At 42.4% G+C, this 11,014-nt stretch overlaps 1 protein-coding gene and 1 long non-coding RNA gene across 2 annotated transcripts; both read left to right on the top strand.

The window, feature by feature from the left end:
* Window positions 1-686: 686 nt before the first annotated feature.
* Window positions 687-1,468, top strand: LOC126779796 (uncharacterized). Its single transcript, XM_050503932.1, has 2 exons — window positions 687-1,229; window positions 1,463-1,468. Exons 1-2 carry the CDS (start codon window positions 687-689, stop codon window positions 1,466-1,468), a joined length of 549 nt encoding a protein of 182 aa, XP_050359889.1.
* A 7,163-nt stretch (window positions 1,469-8,631) lies between these two features.
* Window positions 8,632-9,881, top strand: LOC126779721 (uncharacterized). The gene is made up of 3 exons (XR_007670389.1): window positions 8,632-8,729; window positions 9,173-9,300; window positions 9,822-9,881. It is a non-coding gene; the product is annotated as an uncharacterized LOC126779721 (long non-coding RNA).
* The last annotated feature ends 1,133 nt before the right edge of the window (window positions 9,882-11,014 follow it).

Below are 11,014 nucleotides of genomic sequence, written 5' to 3'. Positions count from 1 at the left end.
GGTCAGACGCCAGAAGCTACGGGAGCCCCTAGGATGCGAAACAAGGTCATGACCAATCTGTACAATGCGCTGTGCATCCGCTCTCGTGTATGCCTTTCTACAGGACTTGGAATTTTTATTATAGTTTGCTTTCAGTGAGTCAATGTTAGATGCCCCGCTAATACAGCCGTTGATCCACTTGCGATATGCCGCCTGCTTAGATGATACAGCATCGGCACATTCAACTTACTACTTATATAAATAATTACACCCAGACTCAGGACAAACAGACATGTTCATGCACACAAATGTCTGTCCTGGGTGGGAATCGAACCCACGACCTTTGCCATGAAAGGCAAGTAACTACCAACCACGCCTACCGGCTCGTCAAAAAATCGATACGTTGTGCCTACGTATTAACTTTTATTAATGTAAGCAAAAATCACTGTCCATAATGGCACCTAGAAACAAGTCGATATTCGATATGCTCCATTGTCAATTAATACATTATTATATGTTCTGTCGCCAGTCGCCATTCTAACATCGCACTGTAATATCGTCGTAACAATTAAATATTGTAAATTATATTACAATACATATATCTATACTCAATTGCCTTTCATTACATCATTCACAAGACATTTAAGGCAAATTGGTGACCCCGACGTGATTCAGTCAGTTTATACGAAATTATAAGTGATTATAAAATGACTAGTGAAAATAGAACACCATCAGCCAGCACAGCATCCGAGTTAGCAACAGTCACAGTGTCATCAAGAATCCCTGAGTTTTGGTGCGATCAAGCTCGCTTATGGTTTGTGCAATGTGAAGCCATATTAACACCTCAAAAACTAAGCGACGAAGCGAAGTTCAACTTAGTCGTCACGAAGCTGGGAAAAGACGTAATACAACAAGTCAGAAACATTTTACTTCAGCAACCCCAAACGAAGAAATATGACACCCTAAAATCGAGATTATTAGCAGTGTACGAAGAATCAGAAAATCGTCAACTCCAAAAACTTTTGAGTGAAATCGACTTTGGCGATGAGAAACTATCTCAACTTTTGAGACGCATGCGAGATTTAGCCAGGAGGAAAATTCCCGACGAAACGCTGAGTATCATGTGGCAATGTCATTTGCCAGCCGCAGTACGCTCCGTCCTTGCCGTCACTGATGTAAAAGATTTGGAAAATTTGGCTACTATTGCAGACAAAATTATGGAAAATACAAGGCCTATTCAAATAGCGGAGGTTAGTAGGAAACCGTCGACGTCAGCTGATAACCTTTCCGTGTTGCAAGCACAGGTGGCTCAGTTATCTTTACAAGTGATGGAATTGCAGAACATTCAAAGATTTCAACACAAAAAACGAAATTATAATGCTCATAATCGCTACCGATCAAAATCCCGTGGCCGTAATATGATACGACATAAGTCACGGAGCGCCGATGATCTTTGCTACTATCATGCGCGATTTCGCCATAGAGCTAACAAATGTACAGAGCCGTGCGCATGGAATAAACAAAATACCCAGAACAAGGAAAACTAAATAAGGTGCAGTCAGTGGCGGATGTCTGCACCCTTTTACCATGCCACCGCCTTTGCGTGACCGACTTAAACAGTGGTCTACGTTTTTTGGTGGACACGGGAGCCAACGTTTCTGTTTTGCCAGCCGTTAAAAAACCCTACAGACACAGTGATAGTGACAGTTATAGACTTTATGCCGCGAATGGGAGTGAAATACGAACATATGGAACTAAGCGCTTAGAGTTAAATTTAAAATTAAGAAAACCACAAAGCAAAGAAGAAATTATCATTGCCCAAAACGGGCAGGCAAATCAGGCGAACACAAGCCTACTGCATGAGATTACGCATGATAAATTAAACCTTATAGTCATGCTAATCATCACGGCTGTCATCACTGTCACCTGTTTAATATGTTGGAGATACTGCAAACAAAAGTACACTAAGTACCTGAGAAGAGAAATCAAGGGGTTGCGCGCTAGCCGTAGAGATCGCGACCCGCCTCATCCACCTCACTCAGTGCCAACATACTCCGTGGCGTAAAAAGTGAACTCGTGTTGTGCAATTAATAAATATGAATAAATAAATGTGCTAAAAATAGTGAAGTTACAATATAACTGTTGTAATCGTAGGTATATTGTGTCGTGTATTGTATCTTTAAATTTAAGAATATACCCATTTATATATAATTTTTTTTTTTTTTTTTATATTTTTAAGGGTTTATTATATTTAAATTATAGGACATTGTATTTCTTGTTTACACGATATACATTAAAATTTACAAATTTTATTTTTGACGATTGAAAAATATTTTTGTTTTATATAAGTGTAGTAGGTAATTAAATTTTGCATTATATTTTATTAATTTGTTTACTTTTATAATAATATGTCATAATATGTTATTATTATTATTTTATTTTTTTAAAGGAAGGGAAGTGTTGTGCCTACGTATTAACTTTTATTAATGTAAGCAAAAATCACTGTCCATAATGGCACCTAGAAACAAGTCGATATTCGATATGCTCCATTGTCAATTAATACATTATTATATGTTCTGTCGCCAGTCGCCATTCTAACATCGCACTGTAATATCGTCGTAACAATTAAATATTGTAAATTATATTACAATACATATATCCATACTCAATTGCCTTTCATTACATCATCCACAAGACATTTAAGGCAAAACGTCAATACTATCGAAAAATCATTGATTATCGATAGTCCAAAACTATCGATTTTATCGATAATGGACTATCGACATGCAACACTACCCGGTATTACTTATACCTAAAATGAAAGTCATATAATGTATTACATTCATATAATCAGGGTAATGTCGTCAACTACGGTTGTTCCGAGCTGATAACAGCGGAGCGCATCGGAGAGAGGAGCGCCAAGCTGGTGTCTTTCCTGGACCTGGCGGGCCACAGCAAGTACCAACGTACCACGCTCCACGGGCTCACGGGTTACTTCCCGCACTACGCCATGCTCGTTGTAAGTATGTTTATTTATTACTAGTTCCCATACGTGTGGGGGGGGCTCAGATTTTAGGTATCCTAAGTCTTTTTCTATAGCCCTGATAACGTGTTTTCAAATTATTATTAGGTAAGGATTTTTTTGGAGTCCTGACATATCAAACCAAAAGTTAATTTTCATTTTATTGAATAAATATCTTATCTTATTAATACATTTTTACAAACAGCTCAAAATCAAACCGGCTCAAACTGTAGATCCTACTAAAAATAATCGGCAAAAAACTAAACTCTTTTGCTACAATTAAACTATGTAAGAGATTAAATAATACCGGCTTAGAATAGTACTCCCCCAATCTCATCCCGTGGGTGTCGTAAGAGGTGACTGAGGGACGGGGAAAAGGGGGGATGGGCAGCAGCGTCCCCCCTCCCATAAACATCTTACCCCCCTACTGCGCCCGCTAACACGCCTGCCCAGCGCGGCGAGTATGGGCAAACCCCTCCCTTAATGGCAGATGCGCCCAAAAAAGGCCCCCAGTTACCGGCAAGCCCGCTAGGCCCGACCAAGGTAGCGGTCGCGGTATCGGCAGGGCAGGGGGTGCTAAGAATCACCGGTTCACGGCAGGCTACCGTATAAAACGACTGCACATGGTAACGTATAATGGACGCTCGATGAGGCGGGACCATCACCTCGCCGAATTAGAAGTAGAGTTAAGTCATATAAACTGGCATATACTGGGGTTATCTGAAGTCCGAAGACAGGGGGAGGACACGATAACTCTAGAGTCCGGTAACTTACTCCACTTCCGCGAAGGTGATAACCTCTCCCAGGGTGGTGTCGGTTTTCTAATCAAAAAGGATCTCATTAGCAGCATTGTGGAAATCAGTAGTGTGTCGAACCGGGTAGCGTACCTTGTCCTAAAACTTTCCGACAGGTACTCCCTGAAGGTCGTACAGGTATATGCGCCAACTTCGACATACTCTGATGATGTGGTCGAAGCGATGTACGAGGACATCGCAAAGGCCCTCAACGACACCTCGAAGGCCCACTACAATGTTGTTATGGGAGACTTCAATGCTAAAGTGGGAGTACAAGATAGCGGTGAATCGAAAGTCGGACCTTACGGCTTGGGCTGCAGAAATTACAGGGGGCAAATGCTGGTAAACCTTCTCGAAGCGCAGGGGCTTTTTTTGATGAATTCTTTCTTTCAAAAGAAGCCTCAGAGGAGGTGGACCTGGCGAAGCCCCGATAACGTGACAAGGAACGAGATAGACTTTATCATTTCGAATAAAAGGCACATATTTAGAGATGTTTCAGTGATAAACAGGTTTAATACCGGAAGTGATCACCGCTTGGTTCGAGGCACTCTAAATATCAACTTAAAAGCCGAAAGATCGAGAATGATAAGGTCTACTCTCCGACCTACCATGCTCCAAGCTGCTCAAGGCTCCGAAAAGTTCCAAATGGAACTTCAAAATCAATTCACCGCGTTGGAAACCATAAGCAGCATTTATGAGAGAACCGACACGCTGGTCAAAATACTGCAAAACACATCCCGCAAGTGTTTTCCGCCACAGAGAAGAGACAACGCACCAAAACTCTCTGCTGAGACACTCGAGCTCATGAGAAAACGACGAGAACTACCATCGTTTTTGTCAGATAAGGCCTTAAATCGAACAATAAAAACGCTGACGCGACGCGATCTCCGACGCTTCAATACCCGTGCCATCAAGGCTGCGATTGAGCAAAATCGGGGATCGAAAGTGTTCGCTCGCAAATTTGGGAGGCCGCGTCTGACAAAACTTAAAACTGAAAATGGTGGGGTCGTTACCTCTAGGCCTGAGATTGTCGGAGAAGTAGAGAGTTTTTATGGGCAGTTGTTCTCTTCAAGATCGGATAAACCCGTGGGAATCAGTATTGATGACCAGCGCACCCCTCTTATGCGCCATTACTCCGAGGAGCTCCCGGTCGTTGACCAAGGAGAGATTAGGGCGGCTCTAGAACAGCTTAAAAACAACAAAGCTCCGGGAGATGACGGAATCACAACAGAGTTGCTTAAGGCAGGCGGGACTCCGGTCCTGAAAGAGCTAGCAAGCCTCTTTAATTCCGTCATCCAACATGGCAAGACCCCGGAAACGTGGAGCGGGAGTGAGGTGGTACTGTTTTTCAAGAAAGGTGATAAAACCCTCTTGAAAAACTACAGACCAATCTCCCTCCTGAGTCACGTGTATAAGCTGTTCTCAAGAGTCGTCACGAACCGTCTCGCCAGACGACGTGACGAGTTCCAGCCCCCAGAGCAAGCCGGCTTTCGATCAGGCTACAGCACCGTGGACCACATCCATACTGTTCGGCAGATTGTGCAGAAGACCGAAGAGTACAATCAGCCGCTGTGTATGGCATTTGTGGACTACGAGAAAGCCTTCGACTCCATCGAAACCTGGGCAGTGCTCGACTCATTGCAGAGATGTCATATCGATTGGAGATATATCGAGGTACTGAGATGTCTGTACAACGCCGCTACAATGACTGTCCACATCCAGGACTGTAAGACGAAGGCGATCCAACTGCGCAGAGGGGTGAGACAGGGGGATGTAATATCCCCGAAACTGTTCACCAACGCGTTGGAAGACGTTTTCAAAACGCTGGATTGGACTAGGTATGGAGTCAATGTAAACGGCGAGTACATCTCACACCTTCGATTTGCCGACGATATCGTCATCATAGCAGAGTCGCTGGAACAACTCACCGAAATGCTGCGTAGCCTAGGCGAGTCTTCCCGGTGTGTCGGTCTCGGTATAAACTTGGAGAAGACCAAGGTCATGTTCAATAGGCATGTCGTGCCGGGACCGATATACGTCGAGGGGAAACCTCTCGAAGTTGTTAGTGAATATACCTACCTAGGACAGATAATACAAGTCGGTAGGAACAACTTCGAGAAGGAAGCCGATCGAAGAATTCGCTTGGGATGGGCAGCATTTGGCAACCTTCGTCAAGTCCTCAAGTCCTCTATACCGCAATGTTTGAAGACGAAAGTCTTCAACCAATGCGTCTTACCTGCCATGACATACGGTGCCGAAACGTGGTCACTAACTGCGGGACTAGTCCACAAATTCAAAGTCGCTCAGCGTGCTATGGAGCAAGCTATGCTCGGAGTATCTTTGAAGGATAAGATCAGAAATGAGATTATCCGGAAAAGAACCGGAGTCACCGACATAGCTTGCAAAATTAGCAGGCTGAAGTGGCAGTGGGCTGGTCACGTATGTCGTAGGACCGATGGCCGTTGGAGCAGACGAGTCCTAGAGTGGAGACCGCGAATCGGCAAGCGCAGCGTAGGGCGCCCTCCAGCCAGGTGGACCGACGACCTTAAGAAGGTGGCGGGCACCAACTAGATGCGGAAGGCGGAGGACAGGGAGCTTTGGCGCACCTTGGGAGAGGCCTATGTTCAGCAGTGGACAACGATTGGCTGTTGATTGATTGATTGAAGAGTTTAAACACAATTTTTTATCATATTTATAAACCCTTATCGAGTAATACGTCTTATTAATGAAAGTTTTTTAAGAGGGAGAGTTGGTTCCTCCTAACTGGCCTAGGCCAGTCTGGGTACGGGCCGCGGGGTTGCCCCCTAACCTGTCGTGTCTTTAATTTTTGGCCCATAGGGGCCAGGGTCACAGCGACCCAGTGGCTGTAAGTTTTTTAATTCAGCTACAAGATAATATTATAGATGGCACTGTAGTCATATTATCGACTTATACTATAAACTTATACTACAAAGTTCAAAAGTCGATACTGGACACCATAGACAATGTAGACGAGGAAATCTAAAAGTATGAGGAGTGAGTAGCTTCACAAGCCTTTATTTAAACCCGAAGTGTTTCTGGGTGAAATCTTATGTATGACCTTAAAACGAGTTCCATACTATTGGTAATGGTAATAGTATTGTCTATAGCTACGCCAACCACCCTTGCTAGATACTTGCCTTTCACGCCTAAGGTTGTGGGTTCGGTTCCCACTCAGGACAGACAATTGTGTGCGTTAACATGTCTGTTTTTCCTGAGTCTGTGTGTAATTGTCTATACAATAGTATATCAGTTGTCTGGTTGCCATAGTACAAGCTCTTCTTAGTTCGGATCAGATATATATATATGGTTGAACGCAAATCACAGTAGTGTCGGCCGGCAGGGTGGCCGTGTTCCCGGTGAGCTGCGTGTGCGGCGCCGGCCTCAACGCGCTGCACGCGTGCCTGCTGGTACTGGCGCCGCGCCACGACCTGCAGCGCCCCGAGGACGTGAGTGAACCATATGTTGCGCAGGTGACTAGTATCCTTTTTATTAAATTATAAATGTTATAATTTATGTCACTTTACAGGAGGCGTGCGAGTTTCAAATAGACGAAATTTTCCACGTAGGGGACTCGACGGGGCCCGTCGTGGGGGACTGCTCGCGCGAGGGCGACTCTACGAGGGCGACGAACTTATCATAGGTGCATTGCGTTCTGTTAGTTGTGAGATGAATAGAGCGACGTATATTTAACACCCCCCCCCCCCGCAGGACCTCTGGAGTCCGGCGAGTTCGCGGAGATATCCGTGCTCACGATATACCGCAACCGCGTCCCGTGCGGCAGCGTGCGCGCGGGACAGTCGGCGTCGCTGGGCCTGGGTCGCTTCCCGCCGAGACTGCGGCAGGGCATGGTGCTGCTAGCGCGGCCGGGGGGCTACGCCGCGGGACACGAGCGGCCCACCTTCGGAGGCTGTCCGCCCGGGACTTGCAGAGGACGACAGGTGGGTCGCTAATACAAACCTTATTACTAAATAAAAACTTACATGTATTTAAGACAGAATATATATACGCGGCCAGTAGTGCTATTCTAGAATTTTAGATTCATCACTCTCCGATGAAATGTTGACATGATGATGATGAGTGAGAGAATGTTCTTACAGAGTAGCCATACTGGTTGTAGCTTTATATTTAAAATTATATTATACAAACGATTTAAAAAGGCTTTTTTGAATAACGTTTCTACCGCCATGGCAATACTTAATATTGTGTGCTAGTTTGAAAGATGTTGTATGCTGTATTGTACACCACAAACACTTCTCGATCAATATATCTCTATATATAACACGACACTGTTACACTTAACCACTTATATACACTTTAGTTTTACTTACAAAGTTCCGATAACAACTTCACAGATAACCAAAAGGCTAAATTTTTCGCGAATCCATAGTCAATACCACAGAATATTAAGATTTCGACCAAATTTCAAAGTCAAAGTTGCTTATATACTCTACTTGATATTGGAATCGACTATAGACTTGTATATGTTTGCACAGCACATTGTGTGTGTGTGTATTTTTTTATCCGTAACAGCACGTGAATATCCTACTGCTAGGCGAAAGGCCTCCTCTCCCTTTTTTGAGGAGAAGGTTTGGAACTTATTCCACCACGCTGCTCCAGTGCGGTTTGGTAAATACACATATGGCAGAATTTCAGTGAAATTAGACACATGCAGGTTTCCTCACGATGTTTTCCTTCATCGTAAAGTACGAGATGAATTATAATCACAAATTATTTTTTTATATGCTAGCAATATTAGCACAGACTGTGCAATATAATATGTAATGCGGTCATGAATTAAATTTGATTGAATGTAACAGGCATCCGTGCATGTCCTGAGACACTCCACGGCCATCTACCCAGGGTTCCAGTGCTCTGTGCATGTCGGGAACGTGCGTCAGACGGCCATTATCGAGGTAACGAATACATACATCAAACTCACTTTGCGGAATGGAATTAAATAGTTTAATTTTGGTATAATTTGTGGTGTTGCGTAAAATACTTAAGTATGATAATGATATTTATTTTTTTATGTTATATTCCTGTTACCAGCGGTAGAATATCTGATGAGTGGGTGGTACCTACCCAGGCGGGTTTGCACAATGCCCTTACCACCAGTTACCACACACACTTATAATATATTCTGCCGCCAAACAGCAATAGCATTGTTGTTGGTGAGTAAAACAGTGTAACTACAGGCACGAGGGACATAACATCTTAGTTCCCAAGGTTGGTGACGCATTGTTGATGTAAGCGATGGTTAATATTTATTGCGGTGTCAATGTCTATGGGCGGTGGTGACCACTTACCATCGGGTTGCTCATCTCATTGCTGACCACGGGTATATTTTTCGCTTTAGGGTATAATGTCTCCGAACAACGTGCTGAGGGCGGGCGAGGGGGCCTCCGTGCTGTTCAGGTTCGCCCGCTGTCCGGAGTACCTCGTGCGGGGCCGCCGGCTGCTGTTCACGGCGGGGCTGGGGACCAGGTACCGCTCAACGAACCCAACGATATCTTCTAATTACAGTTGAATTGTTGAGCCAATAAAGTATATCGTCAGCTCAGTGTTGGTATCCGAGATCGCTAGCTCCACTGACTTTCACATATTTAATTTATAAGTGTTCGGTGAAAGAAAATCATCCATGCATCGAAGCAGGTTGTGGAATAAGCTCAAACCTTCTCCTGAGAAGGAGAGGTTTTAGCCCAGCTGTGGGACATTTATATACTGTAACTGTTTTGAATCATGTTGGAATAAGTTTTGTTCTTAAGAAGAGATATCTTCGACCAACAGACACTTTTGTACTTTACTAGCAAAACCCGGTAGGTGGCTGTTAATGTGGTACAGCGCCATCTAGCGGCGTTACAACGAAGTGGATATTATAAAATCATCCATGAGACATACATCTAAATTTCAACTATGATGGTGATTCAAACGGTCCAAACTCTATTAATCACAAACAGATACACAAACAGCCATTTTTATATATTAACGAAATTGTTTTGTTACAGAGCCATCGGCCGGGTCACGCAAACCTTCCCGTACATACCATGAATTCTATAGAACACGGCTCCAATGCAAAATTCGAGATCTCTCTAGAATATTCTAGATAAATTAAATATATTAATTGTATCTGTAACCAGTTTTCTTGTCGTGTTCACTTCATGATTGCGTGGGGGGCGTTTCGCCTTGCGGATTAAATTACAAAAAACGACAAACGATGATGGTATTTTTATGTTACATAAAAACAGTGTTGCCAACCTCTTAGAAGCATCCTCCTGACGGATGAATTGAAACAAATACAAAATACATTTATAATATGATGTTAAAAAAAAGCAAATCAAGTACTGCAAGTAGCATTAGTAAACTTGAAATATACTCAATTAAATGAAGCTGAAGAGTTAATCCCCGGAGAGAATTTCTTTAAAAAATGTTCCTCATATGACATATTTATATTTAGGGGGAAAACCCCCAAGTTGGCAACACTGTATAAAAAAAATGTGGACCATCCATATAAACTTTCATATATTTAACACTAGCGGACAAATTTTTAATAAACCATCATATGTGATCGAGCAAATTTTCACTCATAACTCATTTTTATTCAGTCAGTTAATTAATCAGTGTCAGAGTTTTTATTACGTATATAACATACATGCAAAACGTCTATAAAATATAATACATCCAATTTCTAGTTAATATTAAATAATTATATAACTAGGTTTATGAAATAACGTACATACACAATGGATATTACATCTTGGTTCCCAATGTTGGTGGCACATTGACAATATAAATGATGGTTAATATTTCTTAAAACGCCAATGACGCGGTGGAGAATTACCACCAAAATTACATTAGCCTTCCTATTCGAAATTAAAAAAGAGAAACAGAAATTGCAACAGTAAAAGGTTATAAGTCTTTATATTTGAAAATATGTACATTCAAAAACATTAAATTCTTAGTTATACCATGTTTGCCTATCTACCCTTCCGTGACGCCACGGTGACACTAATATGATAATCTTATCGTATGTTAAATTGTTATAATAATAACTTATTTAGAAGTTAGTTGACTTAAAATTTCAAATAAACTGAGATTTAAATTAAATATTCTTATTTAAAATCAATCAAAATAGCACTATGTACGTGTTAATATTGTATTTAATACACCTTTTACAATTAGTTGAAATGTATATTTATCT

Source organism: Nymphalis io, chromosome 29, assembly GCF_905147045.1.
Source record: "Nymphalis io chromosome 29, ilAglIoxx1.1, whole genome shotgun sequence".
Taxonomy (NCBI): Eukaryota; Metazoa; Arthropoda; class Insecta; order Lepidoptera; family Nymphalidae; genus Nymphalis; species Nymphalis io.
The sequence above is the reverse complement of the archived record's forward strand: the minus strand, read 5'-3'. Positions and strand labels throughout refer to the sequence as shown.